Source organism: Dermacentor andersoni, chromosome 1 (assembly GCF_023375885.2).
Source record: "Dermacentor andersoni chromosome 1, qqDerAnde1_hic_scaffold, whole genome shotgun sequence".
Taxonomy (NCBI): Eukaryota; Metazoa; Arthropoda; class Arachnida; order Ixodida; family Ixodidae; genus Dermacentor; species Dermacentor andersoni.
This window is the reverse complement of record NC_092814.1, coordinates 121,602,673-121,627,270: the sequence shown is the minus strand read 5'-3', so window position 1 is coordinate 121,627,270 and position 24,598 is coordinate 121,602,673. Positions and strand designations below refer to the sequence as shown.

The 24,598-nt window shown below is 42.8% G+C and overlaps 1 protein-coding gene across 2 annotated transcripts; it reads right to left on the bottom strand.

Moving 5' to 3' along the window:
• Nucleotides 1–303: 303 nt before the first annotated feature.
• On the bottom strand, nucleotides 304–24,598 carry LOC126544026 (queuosine 5'-phosphate N-glycosylase/hydrolase). 2 transcript variants are annotated; one of them, XM_055061977.2, is made up of 8 exons: nucleotides 24,353–24,598; nucleotides 24,163–24,263; nucleotides 22,140–22,367; nucleotides 21,231–21,380; nucleotides 17,463–17,586; nucleotides 13,288–13,473; nucleotides 9,168–9,235; nucleotides 304–2,500 (listed from the first exon to the last, which is right to left on the bottom strand). In XM_055061977.2, exons 2-8 carry the CDS (start codon nucleotides 24,259–24,261, stop codon nucleotides 2,354–2,356), a joined length of 1,002 nt encoding a protein of 333 aa, XP_054917952.1. In that variant the 5' UTR covers nucleotides 24,262–24,263; nucleotides 24,353–24,598; the 3' UTR covers nucleotides 304–2,353. The 2 variants fall into 2 exon arrangements, with proteins under 2 accessions (XP_054917952.1, XP_050047169.1); XM_050191212.3 differs by lacking the exon at nucleotides 304–2,500 and adding an exon at nucleotides 5,260–5,822.

Sequence of the window (24,598 nt, the reverse complement as noted above, 5' to 3'; positions counted from 1 at the left end):
GCTTGGAAACTGTCAAAGATAAAACATTAAATGAAGGCACAAGAACGTCTGCAGCCACAAGTATGAAGATTAAACAAATCCGTGTACTACCACCACTACCACCACCATGTACTACCATTATCCAGGATAACTGAATGACCATAGCACGATTTCCCTCCAGTAATTTTAGTATAAAATTCTGCTCTTAAATTCCAGGCTGATTACAAAGAGGGATTTCTCAATATAAATTGGTCTTTTCAGAGCATCTAATATGTCCCTCACATTTTTGTCTGTATTCTAATCAGGATCACTTTTGCCAATACAAACACCAATAAAACCTTTTATTCAGCTTTCGTACAGCACACATATCCCCTTCCAAGAGAACAAAAATTCTAGATGCAACAGAAATTGCAAGTGCATTTTTAAAAATGACAATTTCAAATAACACTTGTCAATGACTACAACACACGAAGTAATGACTGTCTGCTGAAGGCTGACAAAAAAGATAAAATTGCAATGGCATATGTAAATATTAGCAAGTCTGATGCTTTGAAATCGGTTCAAACATACTTCTGTACTCAATGCAGAGAACTATCAGTCAAGCACATTTTCTGTCAGAACATAGTAGCACTAACACAGTCATTCCTGCATTTTTATAGGAAAGGTCAACACTGATTTTACAAAAAATATGACACCAGCAGGCCATTAAGTATGACAAAGAAGGTGTGGTGTCATGTGCGTGGCACTTTTACTTCATATTGGTGGTCAAGAGCTTATGACCAAATACCAAGGTTCACTTTTACAGGCCAGAAGCCAAAGTTCACCAATGTCATCATGGCGTTTGATCGGCACTTCCAGAGGTATTTGAATGCAATGCATGGCTCGTTCATTTCCTGTAACACTCGACAAGCGCCTGGCCAAATGTTTGAAGAATTTATGGACACGATGACAAGACAACCCAATCAGTATGCACATGATGATGCAACTACCTATAGGAGACCATTTGAAGTCCAGACTGATCACCGGCCTCTTGTGGGTCTTGTTTAGAAGCCATTTGATGCAGTAACAACCAGATTACAGTGCCTACTGCTTTGCCTGCAGCCGTACGACATTCAGCTGGTGCATGTCCTAGGAAAAGAGCTTGTTGCAGCAGACACTCTCTCCAGAACCCCCTTGTAGTTAGACTCTGTGGACAAACTATATGTGGATACCATGTCTCACTTTGTCTGCTTGCTCAGGCATCCAGTGAAATGCTAAACCATACCAGTATGCAGAGAGCAGCTGATTCAACACTTCAGCTTGTGATGAAGCACATCCAAGCTGGTAGAGCAGTAGAAAGTGCTCCGGTCAGCGCAGACTCTGGAATTGCAGAGAACTTCATGAGGCTGAAGGACTGCTTTGTCAAGGTCTCTGCTTGGTCATTCAATTTGCTGCTTGCCCATCAGTACTTGCAAAGCTTCATCTTGGGCATCGTCATATGCCAGTATGCAAAGCCTGAGCTTGAGAGGCTGTTTACAGGCCTGGAATGACTAGAGATGTGGAAAGCATGGCAAAACATTGATTGCACTACACGTCATCATTACATGCCTGCAAACAATCATAAATAACTGTTTGACGTCCCACTGCCATCCTTACCATGATAAAAGCTGGGAATGGACACCTTCCACCTTAACCGATTTCGTTGTCTGCTCATAATTGACTATTCAATGTATGTAGACGCTGAAAGACTAACATCATCTGGTTGCTCTGTTTTTGGTGCCTTCAACAAGATGTATGCAGTTTGGCATCCCACATGAAGCCATCTCAAACAACAGGCCTCAGTTTGATAGCAGGGAACTTGCAGACTTCAATATGCTCCATGGGACTTTAGGCATTGCACTTCATCCCCTCAATATCCCAGATTCAGACAACGAAGCATACTATGTCCAAGGCTCAGGAAGCAAGGAGAGATTAAACACGGCCCTCCTCAATTACAGCGCAACACAAACATCCGCACTGCCCTCTCTGGCAGAAACGTTGACGGGGTGAAAGGTCCGCACCCTTGTGCCAGTGCATCCAATGCTACTCAAGCCAAGTTATCCTACTAAAGCCCATCACCATGGTTTGCAAGTTTGTCAGACTGAATAACACCAAGCCTAACAACATACATTCATCAATGCTAAAACCACTGGGACCTAGATAGCATGTAATGATGTTTGGTTCAGGTTCAATAGTCAGTGGAAGCTGTGTGTTATCATAGATGTTGGCACAAAACCTCACTAATTCATCATAAAGGGAACTGAAGGAAGAACATATAGAAGAAACCATTTACACATGAGAGCGGCCAACCCGTTGCTTGAAGATCTCAATACTATAACAGCTCAAGCCCAAAGAACTACACAATCTCTATCCTACCTTCAACATGGACGCAAATGATAAACACTAGGGACTGTGCTGCATGTTCCTGCATCTGTGCCACAGCATCAGAACTAACCTTGCAGCTCATCACCACTAGTTTAGGACACACCGTCCAACTTCCTACCTGCATGAGGGAAAAAAAAAAATATATATATATATAAGCCAACAAACAATGAAACCAAGAACGGCATAGGGGAAATTATCTGCAATTCTTAATTGAATTTAAGAAGGAATAAATCAATTAATATGAAAGTGGATAAAAAAGACAACTGGCGGCAGGCGGATACAAACTCACGTCTTTGCATTACGCGTACGATGCACTTACCGCTTGAGCTACTGCTGCACTGTTTTCCCGTGTATATATATATATATATATATATAAAAGGAGGGGTGCATTATATAGAGAGCTTGTGTTGCTGTGAGCCAGAGTTGTGTTGCTGCCATTTGCCAAGTGACATCACATGCTCAAAACAAGTTGACTTTTCAGAGGTGACGCCAAGTCTTCACATGATCTGCCTGATCAAGCACTGTTGACATTGTCACTCACTGCGTTTCTTTCCTCTATGGTTATCTCTTCAGCTTCTGCCTCCTTATCAGTGGTCGCAAATGTTTTCCCTTGTGGGATCGGTTGTCACGAAGTCACTCTAGTGCAATGCCCCGACAGCTCTGGCAGTACGATAGGGTGCAGTGCACTGAACTGTCATAACCGCAATTAAAGCGGTGAATAATTTTACGTGATGCCATGCAGAAAATCTCATACACGCCGCCAAGTGTAAAAATATATAGTCACTTTGTCTTTTGATCCAAGCACATCCCTGCATATGTTGCTGAATTCAAAGTGCCCATGAAAACTTTGTGCAATTAATCCTTTTTTCGTGCAGTGAATCCTTAAGGCATGCAGCTTCAGTCTCTGTGTGTATCTTCTCAGTGCATGAAGCTCGTAACGTGGATAAACTCTAGATGTGACGTGACGTATATTATGCACATATGGGGGAGTCATTAGTATCAACATAGTGGGGTAGGGCAATGGATGAGCGCACACACTTCCTCACAGCATATGCACGAATCAGATTCAGCGTTTATACTAAAACGCTAGATCTAAGAAGTGTAAAAAAAACAGCACTACATTTCTCCAGAACTTTCTGTTGGGCTAGTTGGTGCATGTTACTGAAGTACTATAGCACCAAACAGACAACACAAGAAGAGACACGGACGAGCGCTTACTAACAACCGATGCTTTATTGACGGAAACACACAATATATATATGCAAATTTGGCGGCGCAACTCGCGCATTGTCAAAAATCACATGGTAACCAGGCAAAAGGCGATAGAACGATTGTGAAGGTGACGTTCGTGAGGATGACATGTGGTGTACGGGGCCAAATGACTATAAATGATAATGGTTATGTGATACACATACATCGCCGTAAGGGAGTACCCCATAAAAACTAAACGATTAAGAATTTTCACCAAGCGCAGGTGGCGCAGCAACATGCTCAGTTCTAACTAAGGGCTTCTAAAAAGGGCAATGGGATCCAAAAAGGGATCCACTTGTCAGTTGCAAGGAAGGGGCAGTTTATCAAATTCCGCTCTCATGCAAAAAGGTTTACATTGGACAAACAGGGTGGTGTTTAAATGAAAGGCTAAAAGAACACGAACGGTCACAAGAAAAAGGAACTGGTTCCAATATGGCCATCCATTGCAAAGAGTGCGGGTGCAAGCCTCGCCTAAGAGATACCATCGTTCTGGACAGAAGTCGAGACAGCGTTGCCCGTGAGCTGAAGGAAGCCTTTCACATTAAAAGGAAGGGCCTTGAATGCGTGAGCGAACCATCAAAAATTCTGTATAAAAGTGAGATGTCCTTTTTAGAAGCCCTAGTTAGAACTGAGCATGTTGCTGCGCCGCCTGCGCTTGGTGAAAATTCTTAATCGTTTAGTTTTTATGGGGTACTCCCTTACAGCGGTGTTTGTGTATCGCATAACCATTATCATTTATAGTCATTTGGCCCTGTACACCACGTGTCATCTTCACGAACGTCACCTTCACAATCGTTCTAGCGCCTTTTGCCTGGTTACCATGTGATTTCTTACAATGCGCGAGGTGCGCCGCCAAATTTGCGTATATATATATATATATATATCGTGTGTTTCCGTCAATAAAGCATCAGTTGTTAGTAAGCGCTCGTCCGTGTCTCTTCTTGTGTCGTCTGTTTGGTGCTATAGTACTTCAGTAACTACATTTCATGCTTTAAATTCAGGCATTCATGCCATTGAGCTGTCACAAGCCATGATCACAACATACATGCCTAACAAATTACGCAATGTTAGGACGCAACCAAGGATGGAAAAAAGTTAATTCCTGTCCTGAACTTTTTCCCACCCTCAGTTGCACTTCAACATTGCGTAATAAGATGAACCAACTAGCCCAGCAACAAGTATGGATGCATAATGAAACAGCCATTATCTGGAAGCTTGGTATTGTACTCAACGTTTAAACCAAAAAGGCTCGCAGACGTTTTTAACTTGCGCCGGCATATGTGCTCAGTGTGCATTCCATTTTCAGTAATTATATTTAAACATAGGCATAAAAACCTGGCACATTAATGTAATGTGAAAAATACAGTGCTCCTCACAACACCCCCAAAAGACCCCCCCACCCCACCCCCAAGAATAAAAGTAACTGCGCCGTGGACAGCGCCACCAGAGCGAGTGCAGTTCCTGCACGTGAGAGGAGTGAACTTGGACAACCTGTGCGAGTCAGTGACTGGCCTTGGTGTATGTACCCAAATGTGAAATTAATGTGGCAGTGTGTGCACATGCAAATGCATTCCTGTTACAGTCTGATCCAGCAGAGACAGACAAGTATATGACATAAAGCAAGAGTAGAGAGAAACAAAATGGAAAACTATAATCTGCGAAGAAACTTATAGTTAACACTAAGCTTATAGCAAGTGGTCAGCAGGCAAACATTCACATACACAATCTTTGCCTGCTGCACAATATTTATAATATAAAGCCACTAAATTGTCGTCATTTCATAATGTCGCCACAGCCCTTCAAACAAATTACATGGTGTATGCTACTCAACTTTTTTATGCCCTAGTGTTTGACATGGTCCATGCAACAGTGGACAATTTATGCACAGTCACTCAGAGGATGACATAAAGGACATTGCTGACACGCCAAAAAAATGCCCACCGATCACCTTATGGCATGTTTGCTATTAAATCCACCACATGCTGCCAAAAGGCACGCATTCAACCAGAAAGAACAGTCATCATCATGATTCTTCAACGTGTTCAGTAGTAGATGCACCGAACACGGTGAAAAGGTACATTCTCAACTTCATTTGCATGTTGCCTGCGGTAGTCCCAGAGACAGTAGTCAACCAGTATTGAGTTGATTTCCTCAGATGGCTGCATTTTTTTCAACTGTTCTCGGACAAGCTGCAAAAGGCAGTGGAAACAAAACTTTGTTGACTGTGCAAGTACTGTAAAGACTCGCGAAATAGCCACAGCTGCGTAACAGGTGCGCCCCATATATTGAATGAAACAATGAAAAATTACATATTTTGAAATTTTATCACTGTAAAGGCCACAATTCCAACTTTACAAGGCAAAAAGAACAAGAAATTAGACTAAGTTGCATGTTGATGTGTTTTATAGTCACTGATGTCATCCATCTCAGCGTATGCAAGTCTGTACAGTAGTTCATTTGCAAAAAAAAAAAAGTGAACTTCTGTAGATAAGTTCCTCAGCCCAGAAAGGTAAATTGTGCTTTTATGCAACGGCCACACTCCAGCTTTTCCTGCAAAACCTTGGTGAAAAAGGTGGGACTATTACATGAAACTATACATACTGCATTCCCACCTTCAAATAAATAAATGATAAGAAAAAAAAAATCATAAGCCATTCCACTCTGTGAAGGTGGATGACCTGCGAAGCTGTGTAGCACACGACAAAGAGGTGACACAGAATTTCGAACAAAGATACGAGCACATTTATTGTCTTGATCGGTGGTCATCGTGACGAAAGATACACACACACATTTATTTTTATGCATTCGCATTAATTCTTGTTATACATCTGTTATACCCACTCGTTATATGCATCCGTGTTTCCATTTCACGATATATTGAGGCAAAGAATTTGAGACCAAAATCATCGCACCGACTGGCAGTGGGTCAATGCCGTCAGCGCCTTCATAGAGGGAGGGGCAGTATGGGAACGCTGGCATGATGAGCGCCATCGGAGCCAGCTGTGGAAGACGATGACGACGAAGGCACGAGCAGTGGCACGAGTGCGAAGGGCAGTATGAATGCTGGCATTACGAGCGGCAACGGAGCCAGGTGAGGAAGACGACGCCAAATGCGCAAACAGTAGCAAGAGTCATTGCTGATGATGATAGTTTTTTGCTCGCACATGAAAATTTCACGGAACCCTAGCCATAAACAGCTTTGCTGTAAAAAAATTACAGCAGAGCTCATCTCATGATGAACGTCTAATTAGCATTTGAGCAATATAGCAACACGCAGTATTTCTGAAGTCACATTTTTTTAACATCTCTAGCAGTCATTTCGAGACTTCCGCTGCTTCGGCTATATGCGGCATACTCCGGTATAGTCCAACCTTGCTATGACACTCGCTTGCTAAGGTTGCCCATGAACATGGCAGAATGACGACGGCTGTATGATACCTATGCAGTGACAACGATATAGCGACGAAGAAGGAATTGCGTTGACGGATCGACAAAGACAATATGATGACGGCACGATGACAGTGGAATGGTGACCATATAACCATGGCGGCAGGACGACGGCATGATGACGGATGCGTGATAGGGACTCAGTCTGATGACGATGGCATGGCAACAGTGGAATAATCATGACTGAATGACATCATCATTACAATAGGATGACAAAAAAGGAATGACAATGGATCAATGAAGCCGGTATGATGACAACATGATGAGAGTATTGTGACAACTGTGTGACAACGATGTCATAACAATGGTTGAATGATGAAGTTAGAATGACAGCCGTGGAATGACCGCGACATCATCACGACGACAGTACAACGAATGCATAACGACGACAGAATGAAGATGATTATATGACAACAGTATGAGGACAATGGCACGACAAGGACTGTATCACAAAGCCTATATGACAATGATGGCATAATGATGACAGTCTATAGAGAGTCAGATGATGAAGCTACAGTGACGACAGCAGTACGATGCAGTGACGTAATCATGTAAACAGTAACCATGTTTCAATGACAATAACATGATTACAATAGAATGACGAAGGCAGTATGACGACGATGGAATATCAGCAATGGGATTATGTTACTGAAGTGATAACGATGGTAGTAAAAAAAAATAGCATGGCAACAATGGTATGACAACTGTAATAGTACGATGATGATGGCATGAGCAGAGTCGGGTGAATGACAAAGCTAAAATCATTACAATGGAATTACCACGATGGAATCACTATGATGGTATGACAACAAATGCATGACGACTGTATGACACCAACACAATGATGTGATTATGACTGTATCACGAAGCCTGTATGACGACAACAGCACGACGGGATTCCGATGACAAAGCTGGAGTGACGATGGCACAACTACAACAGCATCATGACGGCGGTGTGACAAGAAATGCATGATGACTGTGTGACCACAAAGGTGTCACGACGATGGCATGATGAGAGTTCAATGACAAAGCTGAAGTCACAACAATGGCACCGCGACTACGAGAACTTACCTAGTGGCCCAAGCTATTAGATAACTAGGGCCACTGGACTGCCAGAGAAGGCATGACGACGACGGTATGACGAGTCAGATCACAAAGCTGGGAGGACAACGATGAAACAACCACAAAGGCATCACGACCGTGAGCACACACCTAGTGGTCCAAGCTGGTAGACAACTTAGGCCAGTGGGTCGGTGTAAGAGGATGGATGGATGGATCGATGGATGCGATGAAACAACCATGATGGCATCACGACCATGAGCACACACCTAGTGGTCCAAAGTGGTATACAACTTGGGCCAGTGGGTTGGTGTAAGACGACAGATGGACAGATAGATAGGCTCAAAATGCCTGAAGTGGGAAAAGAATGCTAATCGCATTAAAATTAAGTCCAGCACATTCATGCAGCTAGTGCAGGCATAAATTACACCAGAGAATTGTCTTATATCTATGTTTGCCACTACTGCATAAAGGTAATCTGCCAGACATGCACGTGTGATAGTTATGAAGAAGCGAAACAGAAGACGCAACACTGAATTATTCCATAACACCACATATTCTAATCCAGCTGCACGTCCCAGGTGATGCAAGAAGTTGAAGACAATATGGCAATTGCACAATAAGAAATAGGCTAACAAGTTTTTTTCTGGAAACTAAGCACTACAGAACTAGTTTTTTACTAACTCTATAGAATGCAGAAGTACATAAGCACAGGTATAGAAACATAACAGGGAAGGTGGTGACACTATAATATTTCAAAGCAGTAACCAGAATCAAACACTCAGATGTCCAATATGAAAAGGCATGGGAAACACAGGATGCCACAAGTTATATATGGTAAATAAAAACATGAAATGCAAGATGTTATGCAAGTAAACAGCTGTCAGCAAGCTAATAAACTGAGTTTTCATGTTTGGAGGCATTTAATATTTCCAATATAATCTTTCTGGCAATCCTTGTCAGGTCTTGAACGACCACTTAAGGTTATTTCTCTATTTCTATATAGTACATTACAAGCTCCTGCTTACCTCACATGCATGAATTGTTGCCCCACGAATCTCCATTTCTTCTCTGCTTCCACTTTCCAAGATGCACCCTGGGAGAAGTCACATTTTACCTAATTATGTATACTTAACAATCCAGTTTCAATCACAATCTACGTGATTTCAAACCATTTGAACACTTTTAATGAACAATAAAACTAGGCATTTTCTGGCTGTGTTCTCATTTTTTTTATAAATGCCCTGAAGAAAGGCATAAAGAAACCTACATTCTCTCAAAGCTTCAAATAATTCACCATTGAAGGCCACTTTGTGGCTATGGCTTCAATTCTCCCAAAGCTCAACTTCTATGCTACCTCAGAAGCCCAGTTTGTTATTCAAAGTTGTATGCACAGAAGCCAAGACAACATGTGAGGTGATCATGTGCTTAATGAAGGTTGGTATAAGCCATGAGCACAGTAATGGCTAAGCAGCAGTGGAGATGAGCTCCTGCTCCAGACAGGGTTCTTAGTGCTAGTATGTTCTTGGGTTTTTAGTGCTAGTATGTTAGGTGAAGCTACAATGCCCCATCTTTCACTGTAAACAGTAGTTGTGAGCTAGAAAATGGGCTGATCATGCTCAAGTGTTTTATTTTTTCTCATGCTCTGGTTCAGGCACAGCAAGACAACATAAAAAAAGATGCCCGAGAAGGGATACCTGGGACCATAGTAGTAATCACATGGTATCAAGCTCAGTGGTCTAGCCACAATGCCACAGCTGCATTGCACAATGCAAGTGCAAACAGATAACTTTTGCATTGTCAAATCATCCTCCCCACATTGCATTGAAAAATGTCCAGAATCAGCAAAATTATTGGTACTGTGAAATTCATTTTGTGTATTACTTGTGCGAAGTGAATAGCATGTATGAGATGAAGCGAACACTGCTCAGATATATAGTCAGAGCTACATCAAATATAATGTAAGTTTGACAATCTACTTAGCATATGATAAGACAAGCACATAGAAAAATTTGCTTGTTGATGATATATAAGGTTTTATGGCGCAAGGGCCAGGTATGGCCAAAGAGCGCCAAAAAATGTGCTTGAAAGATTAGCAGGTATACTTCCGTGGTTTTCAGGAGCTTCATCTCCAGGTGGCCACTGAAGTTCTCCCAAAGTTTCGCAGGCGTACAGAGGTGGTGTTCTTAAGATTCATGTGGGAGTCTCTACAACAGTGGCTTGTAACTGCTGTTCGCAGTAACCGAGTCAAAGGAATCAAAGAGTCACTAGCATCTGGGGCTTGTTTCTTCCTGCTCTTTTATTATTATTATTTGCCAGGTCATTAATTCAACCATTGGGCAATGCGTAGGGATTATGTGCATGTACCTCATTACCGGTTACCTTAAATTGAATGCAAGTGCAATTTTTTACCATCCCTCGGATAAACTGGTGTAACTCTTTTTGTGCTAAAGTGGGATGATAAAAAAAAGGCCCCTTGTGTTACATGTTGCTAAGAAATTGTATTGCACACAAAAAGATTTAGATTGATATTCCATCCACAGAATTTGTGACATGTATGACACAAGCTCATCTCACTATACTATAGAGTTGAACATCATTATAACAAAAGTCATATCTGACATGAAGATACCTTCATTATAGTTGACATTGGCTATCAGCATATATTCATTACATGATGATTTACTTTGTTATTATACAATAAATCATTATATCCATGTTATATTCATCATGGGGCACATATCCTGGAACAGTGCACTATGTACCTTTGAAAACCCTCACTTAGTTTTCCTATAAGAAAAAAAAAAAAGAGAGAACTTCATGCAGATTTTGCCAACATTCAGTAGGTATACATCAAGAAAAACAGCTGCTGCCACGATGCCCACCTGCTAGACCAAAATTAAGTGCAATAGTTGTTGGTAAATAACAGCCTTTAATATTTCACCAGGCATTTTTTAAGTGGTTCATTAATATCTAAACTGGGTCTACTCACTACCCTCAATGTTTCATCTCAATATGTATACTTTCCTGGCGTTGAATACTCTTAGGAAAATGCCTAAGTTCTCTGGCAGCCGTTACATCCACTCATGCCTCCAAGGCTCTTTGCAACCTTGTTTATAAGCTTTAGGATTTTACCAGATATTACTTAAAAGGCTCACCGACATCTACAAAGTTTCAACTCACTACCTCTATTTGCCTGTCTTTGCAGACTACTTGAAATTGACACCAACATGGATCGAAGACTGGAGAGAGGATAGCTGTGGCAAAGCACAAACAAGTTTTTAACAGCTAACACTACAAAATTTCTTTGCCATTACAGGGAAGTCACAGTAGCAAAAGAATTGAGGAAAAATTAGGTGCAGCAGCGCTGATCTTTTCTAGTACAGGGCAGATGCACAACACACCTGCCAAGCAGTGATGTGCCACATCCACTCTTCAATCTTTAAACTTCCACCGTAAGCACGTTGGAAAGGCAGCAAACTTTAATTGCATAGGTGTCTGCAGTGACTCACATTTTCACTGCACTTAATTTATTCCATAAGAACAAATCACACTCCCTTGATGAAGGAGTTTTCATCATGGTAAGTCTTGTGGTATACAAAGAGATTGCCTTGGAGGTCTGCAATGGGTTCATAGTAGCAACAAGCAGCAGCTAACAATGTCTGGTGCCCCTAGCACTGCCCATATGAATACTTTCTATAACGGGATTTTCTCTTAGCAAGTAAATTCAATTTCAAGCATTAATTAATGTGCACAAGGTTTTGTGTACAAGATTTCTCAACTCTTGAGAAATAATTTTGTAGGCATATGGAGCGATACTTAGTAAACAGGAGGGCACAGATGGACTGAAGTATCAACAATATGACAAAAAGCACAAACACGGGAAGAAGACTGTCTCATATCAGTATAAGATAAGGTTACCACATGCATCAATGGACTGCCAGTATGGTCTATTTCTAGTCTTTGTCCTATGTCAGGGCTGTTTGCCGTATTATGTCATCCTACCAACAAGTCCTGCCAACCATTTTGCACCACATAACAGTATTCATGAAAGGGACAGTTGGCAACCACACAAAACTAGCACAAAGCTACAAAGAAAATGTAGAGGCTCCTCAGAAAGAAAGCCTTGCAGCTAAAAAAAAGATTGCCCTCGTTTGGTTATAGAACATGGCATCACCACCTTTTCAGGAAAGTTGCTCCACTGCCTGGGCTAATCAGAGGCTAGCAGTTGGGACCGAATGCACTGAAAGTTAGTAATACGAGGTCCAATCTCTGAATCAAGACAAATCTTACATCAACAGCAGTTAGGAGCTTGAAGAAGGGTTTACTTTCTACATCTGTCCATTCCATTACAGTGCAGTGTGCCATGATCCATGCATTATTTAATGACTATAAGATACGGATACCATATGTCATGCTTTACTTTAGAAGCTTGAAATTGGGTTTGTGTTGTCTATCTGTTCCCTTATACAGCAGTGTGTTGCATTGTGCCGTGATCCACACATTGCTTGATAAGTTATAGGATATAAATTCCAACAAAACATTTTACTGTGACAGCAGCTAACAGCTCTGGTAACATAACACAAGCTCTGTCATGAGATAGACTGATGTGGCTCAAACTACAGCAACAACATCCCCTCACTGTATATATTTCTAAAAATTTTGTCAACAAGAACAACTTCCAGCATGAATGGCTTGTGGCACAGAGAAGTTGACAACAAGAACTAAGTGGACACATAACAGATGAATACGATCAGAAAACACTTTTCACTCACATTAGTGACCAAGTGATGATCTTGAAACTGTCACATAAGCAAGAAAGCCGCTAGTGTTTTTTGAAATGACTGAACAGTATGTAACACTCGCACATCAACAGCAAAAACAAAAAAGTGGAGTGCATGAGTCAAATTTATACACACTTTAAAAGCATGGCTCCGGAAAGAAGAAAAATGTATACAAGCACTCAGTGGCGTAGCAACAGGGGGGGCCGGGGGGCCGTGGGCCCCGGGTGCAAGGGGCCAGTGAGGGGGGGGGGGTGTCATCTGAAAACACCCCTCTTTCCGCCGGCTACACCCGGGGAGGGGGGTGACAGAAGACCTATGGGCCCCGGGTGCCAGACGACCTAGCTACGCCACTGCAAGCACTCACCTTTCTCGAGCAAACTGGAGAGGCGCGGGGAGTAACGTAATGCTCCAAAATAGGCGAGCACTTGGGGCACACGGTAGTCAGCAAATGCTGTCAGCATGGCAATATCCTCAAAGAGGCCCAGGCCTTGGCCTTGAAAGCAGCTCCAGAGGTCAGCAACAAGTATTTGAGCCCGCTTGTAGAATGACACTACAATAGTTACAATGAAAATGTCAAAGTTAAACTGCACAAAAGGTTACCAGAGAGAGGACATGAGCTAGTTGGTTCACGATTGGCAAAACCATGAGCTGAAGCAAGGGTCACAACAAGGAACAGGACAGTAAAGAAATGCAACAGAGCACTGTTTTCATTCCCCTTCTAGAGTCTTCTACTTCAGCATATGGTTACATCTTTCCCAGCTAATTACAAGGTCAGCAGAATGTTGAATATCCTTCAGCGGATAGACAGCTGGCATGTTTTTGTGGTGTGAGAGCATGACTAAGAAAGACTGACACAAAGAAAGGAGTCAACACAAGTGCTACTATAAACAAAATTGAAGAACTAATGAGATTGGCAACAACGCAAATGAAAGTATCAGCATTTCACTGGCTCCAGTTGTATTTTAGTCAATGTTATGAACAGTTATATGATAAGTATGATGGTATAATTAGGCCCGCCAGAATGCATAGCTTTATTATTGGTACTTCCATAATGCTAAACATACATTTCATGCTCCGTATTTTGCCACAGTGTATTGAAAGAGGCTTCAGAGCATGTAGGTTTTACACAGCAGCCTGAGTGAACATGTTCACAATTTAATACAGGTAATACAAGACAACTTGGTTAAAAATCCATTTTCACGAGAAAGGGCTTTCATCCTTTCTTATTGCTGGAAAAAAAAATCACAGAAATGACTGCTTTTACGCTTAGCTTTGTCATCCAAAGTTCCATTTTAAAGTATACAGAATTCCATGTAAAGCACAGATTGCTTTCACTCCTTAATCATTCAGTGGTTAATATAGATTCAAGTGACTAAACACAGCATATAAAATAACCTGCTTCACCTCTGCACTGCAGGTCATGGAACCTTTGTGTAGTCAAATAGTGTACAACCCTGACCTTATCGGTTAGCCTGACAGTAACCTTTCAACTGTGCACTGTTCGGGATTATTAGATCTGGAGGACAATCCCACCGCTGTCCACCAGTTATCGGATCTTGCCATTGAGTGCGGGAGTTGGCCGACGTTGAGGAGGATTTTGAGATGAAAACTGGAGGAAGATCTTGAGATGAAAATTGGAGGTTTATTTACATTATTTACAGTAAAAACATGAAGTCATTGACAGTCATAAAGTCATTGATGGCCGGCAGCAAACCGGACGCTACGGCCCGTGGCAAGAAGCCCGAAAGAGATGAATGAAGGAATGCTTCTCTCTGCTCCCTGTCTCTGGCTTTTAACCCCTTCGTGTCTCGGGGTCACGTAATTTTCGGCCAATGGTAGTCGCCCGTGCAAGTGCAGTCACATTCGGCTCAGGGGTTCGCTCCATGGGCTTCACTGTCCGAGGGATGACTTGCCACCGGTATTGCCTCTGGGTCTGCAACTGCCATCACAATCAGCAAATGGTGCGGCTCCGAGGGCTTCACGGTGACTTACAGCCGGCGTTCCCTCCGGGTTTGCAAGTGCTCAGCGGGGGGAGACGGGTTGTTTTCGAGCGACCTTTCCGAGCTGCAAAGCAGCTTTGCTCGGGACCCAGGTTACCTGGAACCGTGCCGGGCTCCCGTTGCACTTTCGGGAAGAGTCGAGCAGTGGGACAATAGCTCCACGTGCAGCTCACGAGGTGGGTGGGGGTTGCCAACTTGTCTGGACGTGCTGCGCCTCGGGAATGTGGTAGATGCGCTGCTGCGCACCTTAATTAGGTGCGATGGCGATTCGGTGTGCTCTGGTGAACTCGAAGGATGCCAGGAAAAGGTCCCATATCTAACAGGATACTGTAGGGCAAAAATTCATCCATGCTATTGTTTCCTTCTATAAGGGACGTTCGACAATAAGCTAACCTATTCTTGAATGAGGTTGAGCTTTTCATTTATAGTGTCTGCGTCATGACATTTTACATGGTATTTGAAGCAACGTGGCTTGATTCATCTATATTTTTCTTCAATAGAGAGCGCACACATAAGGGCCTAAGCAAGCGTACGGATTCTATGCACGTGAGCTCACAGGATGCTTTGTCAACTGGACTGAAGTGCCACCCACATCGACTTCCTCGGATGCAGTGGCTATAAGAGGGTCATCACTCGAGTGTTCTTTCAGTGGGCACGTCAGCTGGCCACTATTGAACAGGATGTCAAACCCATTCTATTTCACATAGGTGAGCAATAAGCATTCAACAATTAAATCTAGCGACTGATGTCTAATCCAGCTGATGTGCCCAAATAGCTTGTGTGCTTTGTTTGGTTATGCAAAAGACGTTGTGCTGTCTCTTTTAATACTCTGTGGTGACATGGAATCTAATCCAGGGCACGAAACATAAAAGATGTTGTGCAAACTTCTTGACGGCCAAAAAGAAATACATTTTTAATTATGGGGTTTTACGTGCCAGAACCACTTTCTGATTATGAGGCACGCCGTAGTGGAGGGCTCCGGGAATTTCGACCACCTGAGGTTCTTTAACGTGCACCTAAATCTAAGTACACGGGTGTTTTCGCATTTTGCCCCCATCGAAATGCGGCCGCCATGGCCGGAAATAGAAATACATAAAAGACTAGAGAAAATAAACTTAACAATGCCAAAGAATCAATGGTAATTGTTACACAACTTGGAGGCAAAATTGTAAATTTGGAACAAACTGTGGAGCAGTTGGATAAGAAATTGAATGAGTTTGAGGATAGCAGCAGGCAGGACAATCTTCTTGTCCTGCCTGCTTGTGTTTGGCATTTTGGAGCTTACTGGAGAAACGCCAGAATCACTTGCACAGACAGTGGTTGATGGCTTATTTCGAGATATGCTAGGTTTCAAGTCTCTTCGGTAGAACATATTCATAGAATTGGCCAGCGGCATACTAACAAACCATGCCCTAGCCCTATAATCTTAAAGCTTTTTTGAGCATCGTGAAAAAGTTGCCATCTTGGGAATATGCTACAAATTAAAGGGAAAGCACCTCTCGGTCTCTGAAGATTTCTTGGCCACCACTAGAAAAATTTTAAAGTGTCTTTTGGATAGCACGATTGATGTCAGGAAAGAAGGAATAAAAGTGAAACTGGTCTATAAAGAAATGAAGATCGGCACAGAACTATATGATAGGGAAAGAATTGAAAAAATGTGGATACCTAACAATCAGCGCCACAGAACCAAACAGTAAGTGAACCACCAGCATTGCACAGATACGAGGGGGACACAATGAATCAAAGAAGGCCGCAAAAACACTTTCTGATGTCTTAACCTAAAGGCCCGAAGTATAGTAAACAGCTGACTTGGAAAGTATTGTTTTGGCACACAGCTCCGCATGCAACAGTGATTACTGAAACCTGGCTGCATTACGGCATAAGTGACTCGGAAGTTGCACCACATGGCTATTGTATTTACCACAAGGAGAGAAGCACCTGCGGTGGTGGCATTGCTATTTGATACTAAGAGTCGTTATGCATTACAAGACTACCGGATATTATAGACGTAGAGTGCGTTTGGGTGAAACTTCATTTTGATTAATTACATTTCGTAAATGCTGAGCTTTACCCCCCCCCCCCCCTTGCAGTGATAACTTATTTTTCGAAGCACTTCACGAATTCATGTGCAGCAACCGCACTTCTAAACTCATGCTAAAACTGGCGACACCACTGGGACAAGCAAGTAAGCAAGCACAAATGCACACACATACGAACTGTACATAGAAGTCGATGTGCCATTCACCTGCAATAGCTCCCTCACAGATAGGTCTACAAGATTACATACAAAACTCGCAGGGAGTTGAGAAACATTAAGCAACCAATTTTTACAGTTGTGCCTTCTGAAAATTGTGTTAACGTCGAACTTATTTAGTTCAACATGAGGTGGCATTCCTCGCAAATACTGTCGATTCTTAGTGCCGAAAAATTACCAAAAGAAAAAATTGCAGCACTTGCAGCTAAACTGCCCCACAGAAATTGCAGCAAGTGTAAAAATGGCAATGCACTTTCCAAATAAAATAAAAAAAATTTCACAGACCTCTAACACCATCAAATGTTCCTTCATCTTGAAATGATGTGAAGCTTTTCACAACCTTCTCCAGCAGTGTCTGGCAGCTGTTTTTACATTCTCGAATGCAGTTGGCAAATGATCCACCATACTCCTGTATTCAAGATTGTAGGAAAAGAAAATAAGCAGACCAGGTTCCACAACACAGTTGAGGTCATTAATAGTGACTAGACAAGTATATTGTACTGCAAGTTAATAACTAACCACTGTTTATACAAAACAGCATGCTATTGTTACCCTCTAAAAAATATTTTCCTTAATTACTGCCAGTCAGACAAGGTTTCTAAATAAGAATACCAATTTGGTTCTTACTTCAATTGTGCCTGCAGCAGGCATTCAGGATAAAAAAAAAAGAAAACGAAACATTTTTTTCCCTTTTAATTTACAATACAGTCGAACCCACTTGTACTGATACCGGTTTTAACTAATATTGGTTATAACAATGAGAAGCTGCTGCACCGTCAACTTTTGTATGTTTTCCATGGTGAGATAACCTGCTTAATACAATGCCCCGATGTGGCACTATCTGTTATCACGATGAAGTCTGGCTGCTGGGTGTCCGTGCCGAAAGGTAGTGAAATGCGAAATCCTTGAAAAGAAAAAAAGAAAAAGAGAAATTCGAGCCACTGCACGATGGGCTGCTGCTCCAATAGCCGCCGCGCGCTCATTTTCCAGCCATCTCTGCACGCCTCTCTGCCGTTATCGTTCCACCCCTCCGAACACGAATGGGCTGTGCCAATCATGCTGTTGCAGATAGCTCGCATGTTGCTCTCTTTCTTCTCATTCAGCACAGTTCTGCTAACAGCTTAATCGCTCGTGTTCGTCTTTGTTGGTTGCATTGAAATCGTTCCTGGCCACACGGTTTCCCAGGCTTGTTTGGCCAACAGTTGGTTCGACTCACCGTCGAAATGGAAGATGGCTTATGTGCCCGCTAATCATAGGCAGTGCACGACGTTGCCGGTGAAAAAAAAGTGCACGGCTATAGATTTAAAAACTAAGTGCTTCTAACTGATGAGGTGATCGTTGTGAATGTGCTTGCATTGGATAGTGCTGGTAACTATGGCAGCAATGACGTGGAAGGGCAGGCTGCCTCAACGTTGTCCTCACAGGAGGCCCAGCACGATTCAGTTTCTCCGGGGCTTTGTTTTCGCAAGGAACCTTCCGCAGCACTACATGGAGCACCTGGATGCCTTGGAGAAGAATGTTGGCAAGCTTCGTGTAAAACATGCAAGGCTGAAGGACAGGCTTTTCTCGTGCAAGCCAGTGAGAGTTACGTGGCGAGATGCTTGCGGCAATCTCGCCTCATCGTTTCTCCTGGATTTCTCAAGCTGACAAGTTGCCGTAGTAGCCTTCTTGCAATCTTCAAAAAGCCCCTTTTGGGGCCACCAAAGAGATGCCATACCCCTATTTTGATTTTTTTCATGCAACACGGTTATAACAATTATCGGTTATAACAATGGAATTTTTCATGGCACTTGAATATTGTTATAAGTGGGTTCGACTGTATCCCCTTTCATCAATGTTTCTGAAGAATTTATTTCACTGTCTTATCAGTCGCCTATTCGTTCCTTAGATTCTTGGTGTTAAAATATTTCTAGACACTACCTTCCCACCTTTTCTTATGTTCACTTTGCTTCCTCTTGCCATTGTAGTACACTGCCAATGTACTCTTGCCAATCCAAAATTTGTCAATACAGTACTTATTACACAACCAAGCCATCTGTCTTGCCTCCTTGACACCTGCCGCACTCTACAGCCTCGACAGTTCCTTGGAGGTGCACATTTTATACTGCCTTTCCTTATTACTCCACACATTCAGCTCAGCATCCTCATTTAAGCCACGCACACCTCCTTTATGTCAGACAGACGCTGCTACTAAAGCAGTTGCTGCTGGAGTCACCATAGGGGTCAGGCGTGTGCATGTTAACAGGTCAGGTTCGAATTATCTGGCAAAGGCCAATTTTAGGATCGAAGTAACGAAAGTCTGGGCCTATAGAAATGCATGTGCACCAGCCAGCACCTTTGGTCAGGATCGAATTGACTGAAAAATTGAATTAATGGATGTGTATTGTGTAATGAAGCGGACGCGCCCCTGTGTATGTGTCATCTGAAGAGGAAGACGAAGGGCCGTGCCGTGATCGCGAGCGAGCCCCATGCTACGAACAGCCCTTGCAGTGCCTTGATTTACCTAGCGTTCCACAACGTTATGAACGACAATAAACCTCGTCGCATTTGGTGGAGGTTGCCGAGATCCTTCGCCTCGTCCTGGAGCTCCGCAATCGAACCCTGCCAACAAGATCGCCCTGCACTATGCCTGATCCCGCCACCTCGTTGCCTGCACCACTGGCTGCCACTATGATCTGCGCCGGCGTCCCTCGTCAACGCAACCCACCCATTTTCAGTGGGACCGCCGAACACGACGTGGAAGACTGGCTGTCATCGTACGAATGTGTAAGTGCACACAACAAATGGGATGACCAGTCTAAGCTGACCCACGTGCCTTTCTACCAAGCCGACGTAGCCAAACTTTGGTTCTTCAACCACGAATCAGACTTTACAAGCTGGCCCGCGTTTAAGACTCTGTTTGCGGAAGTGATCGATCGCCCAGCTGTGCGTAAGCTACACGCTGAACAGCGTCTACGCCAGCGCGCACAGCAGCCTGGAGAGACATTCCCCAGCTACATCGAGGATTTTCTCGATTTGTGCAAGCGGGTAAATCCCGGCATGTCAGAGGATGGCAAGATCAAACACATCCTCAAGGGCATCGAGGACAGCGCATTCCAGATGTTGCTGGCCAAAAGCCCAGCTAGCAGGTCAGTCCTCATTAACCTCTGCCAGAGCTTTGACGAGCTGCGCCGCCAACGTTCCATCGCCCGCCAGAACATTCAGCACGCTGATTCCGTCTCGAGCATCGCGGTTTCTACCGACATAACCAACTCGACCCACTCGCAGCATATTAAAGATTTTATTATGTGAAGAGGTTTATTGTCGTTCACAACGTTGTGGAACGCTAGGTAAATCAAGGCACTGCAAGGGCTGTCCGTAGCACGGGGCTCACTCACGATCACGGCACGGCCCTTTGTCTTCCTCTTCAGACGGCACATACACAGGGGCGCGTCTGCTTCATTACAATTGCTCATATTTGTCTTGCTAAAAAATTTGGTGCATGTTAGATCTCTACTTTGGACACACAGAAAGTGGGAACCCATTTGATTCGGAGGCATATTAGAATCTGGCAAATAGTGGCCAATGAATCAGGGGTATGTTTTAGCCTTTTGTACAATTTGACCCACCTGACAATTCAATCAATTTCGTCGAGCTTGTCAAGGTCAAATTAATGAAAGTTGACTGTACTAGAAAGTAAGTGGACAGGACCCAATCCTTGGCCCGGTCACCCTTCTCTGTAGTTGAGATCAACAGCCCAAACTACCACCAGCTTTATGAAGTTTTACAGATGTGCACACTATTTTCTGTGAAGGTAACTTATACTGGTACAGGTGGAAAAATTCATACTAATTGCCAACAGCTGTACTTCCATTACAGATAGAAAACAAAACACCATTTGTAGGTAATAACCATCAAGTCCCTAAAAATCAAGTTTCTCAGCTCCTCATATTCATTTGTAGGTAATGTAATAAAAAAAATTATGAAACTGATAAGACACCAAAATATGTTGTGTTATCAGCACTAGATGAAATGAAGTAAATTTAAGCTGTGGATCATTGGCATTGGACCTACATTGGACAAGACATGGCCCCATTCTTGCAAAACTTTGTGTCTTTCCTTGAGCAGGGGGATCTCCACATTTGTATCAGACCGAAATATATGCTGCACTTGCTGCAAAGAAATGCTGCAGCAGAATTGGGCACTGAGAAGGGGAACACCTTCCTGGAAGATTAGGCAGAAAGAGAAGCATTTTGTGTAAGCATAGAAGAGTGTGTACACATGATCTCAAACAAACAACCATTAATCACTTGCTATCTTGTTTGCATTGCACACTAGCATACTTTGGTAATAAGAATAATCACGTTATAGTAACTGCATAAGAGAAACTTGTCATTGTTAACACTACTCTGCAATCACCTTCACTACTCACATGAACGAAGCATAAATCTACCTTGGGAACTTTAATAGAGTCCTAGAACAGCATACACAAGAGCACTCAAGGTACACAAAAAAATTGCACTGGTGGAAGCACATATATGCACAACCCAAACTCAGTTTGGGTTCTTTAGTACGCATGGTGGAAAGTGTCAATTATTTTTAAAACTCTCTTAATGTTGCAGAAGGGCACAACTTGATACCTGCAATATGTGTGCAGAAATACTGGTGTCTGGCTGCAATGCATTTTAAATTAGTGGGCACCCACTTTACATTGCAGCTTGATTGTACATGTCCCAATACAAGTGACAGTGCTTACATGCTATATTTTTTTTTTAAACATAATGAAATGAAGCTGTAACATCCTTGAACTACTTACAGTGAATTGACTTTTCTTTAGCAAGTGAATTCAGTCCAAAAATTTTGTGGATCAGTTCCTCTTTATTTGAAGTTTGACAATCTGTTTTACTAATTTTCAGCTTCAGCGCTACATCAATTCAGGGTAGAAGAAATCAAAGTGTGTGGTGTGATGAAAAATTGCCTCACCTCCAAAGCACGAGCCACAACAGCACATAATGAATAGTAGCCAGTATGCAAAGTGCCATTCCATTGCACTGCAAACCGTTGTGTACTGTCTTCCGACCAGAAGTTGAAGTTCAGGGCGTCGACAAGAGAAACCCATTGGGCTGCAGAATCATCCGCAACCTTTGGATGCAATGGGTGATCTCTCCACGCATGTGTCCCAACCAGGCCTCTGTTGTAGCAGTCCAGCACCTGCGTTGACAACACTTTAGCAACTGCTACATTCTTTTGGACTGATTGTTGAATTAATAATCATCTGGACACCCACACACATACACAAAAAATGTGTTAATGATTGAGAAATACATTGATAGAGCCGGTGACCAGGACTGACTGCGACCTGCCTGCTTGCATATCTCTATGAAAAGAGTAAATATGTACAGGACTTTACATGTCACTTATGATTACCAACTCGGCTATTGTGGCTTGCTTCAATTTTGCATGCAGCCAATCAAAATCCAGAGAAAACTAAGGTTTGGCAACAAAGCTAGCACTATTTTGTCACATGCAGGTCTTCACTGACAAAGAACACAAATGTTATCTGCAAAAAAACAAAATTTTTTATTCATTCACTGGCGTAGATATGCTGGTTACATCTAGCATGTGAGCGGGCACAGCAAGCAGGACTTAAATCTCTTATCCATCCTCATTATCACAAACTCCCACCATTTTTCAATGTCTGATAAACCTTATAAGCAATGCCTGTAAATTGAGATTAGGCACAAACAAATAGACACAACCTATACAAACAGTACAAGCACCCTTGTTTGTTATCATCTACTGTACCCATTAACTTTTGTGCCAAATCTCCAAAGCAAACAAGCACCAACAAGGCCAAAAAGAAGTCCCACGAAATGTCTGTTAGTTTCACATGACCTATGTCCACAAAGCATCGTTTATTCGTGAGCAGCAGCTTAATTTCCTTTAACTCAAATATAAGAACACCTCCTCTTCAGTACTCTAATTACTACAAATATCTCAGTGGTAGAGCAGTAATACATGCAAACAAAACTGACTTTCTTGATAACTGTTGCATATTGCATGTTGGCAAGTGATCTACTTAGCGTACATCAAGGTATTAATAATACATCACATTGCTATTTATATCGGCAAGGCATAAACTTCGCCACTTAATCCCTCAGTCGCAGAACTAAGTACAGGTGCGAGCAATGCCTGGAGACCAGAGATGCCACGAAAAAACTTTTTCTTTGCAGCCCAGGCATGCAGGCTGAAATCAAGTACAGGGTATGTGCTCGTGTATGGTACAGACTATGTGCTCGTGTTCGACCAATGTAATGCACCGAGACAATTCCATGTTGCACACTTGCATTAGAAGATATTCAAATTTTTTCCCTGATGCCACGAACTTGTATACAGGCGGGGGGCCTGTACGTGCATATGGCTGAGCTTCACAAATCTTGACACTAGAACTAAATGTAAAACCTAATTCAAGGCGTTGTTATGTAAGTAGCACAATAGATGCAGCACAGAGTTAACGAGAACACAGCAATCAGAAAAGAAACCAGTGGTGTACTACGCTGTACAAAAGAAAACATTTTCTACATTTATGGCTTGTAACATTCAGCACGCAGTGAACGTAATCTCCCATCTGCATCGTCTACTACTACGAGGAATGGCTCGACACGTACGTTTTTATCAATGTCAAGACATTGTAATCAGCCTGCAGAAAGGCCTTAGCGTGCTCTTGACGACAGTACAAGGAGCGCTGGCATCAACACGAAAAACGCAGTCATAGCGATAGAACGTTTAATCAGAAAATTGCAAGACTACGTTTGCACCGATGTGTGCCTACCGAACGCCAAGCACAAACAACCGATGAGTCCGGTAATTGAAAATACGTGAGATCGAACCCTCGCTACATCATCCACCACAACTTGGCTCGTGTGGTGCAGCTGCACGTGTTGCCGATATAATTATGCATGTAATGCTACTATATGCACACAAAATATCTTGTAAATGCACTCACAACATCTGCAACCTTGCAAATGCCGCCACGGTCAATGGTTACGTCTCTAGCGTTTTTGACGATGTAATCTGCCGAGTGCCTCGGACTTAGCACGCCCATTCCTAGGAAACAAGACGAAGTAGAAATGTAGCGCGCGCATGGTCATTAACAAAATTAAGTGACGAGAAGAAACTGCGTAAGTGTCACTTGCTTAACGTCCAAGCACGCTTAAAGCGTCTCAACAAGCACGTTGTCACGCTGCAGCTCACACTGCCTTGTCTGTCCCAACTTCAACATCAAGAAAAACCACAAGTGAATTGGTCACCCCTTCGACTTCACTTTAAGCGACTTAAAAAGGGTTTCTCGCTTTTTTTTAGCTGCGCACGTGGTACAGAAGAACACAAGAGACGGCCTCGCCAACCGACAGCTGACACGAGATCGTTGACTGCATTGGTTG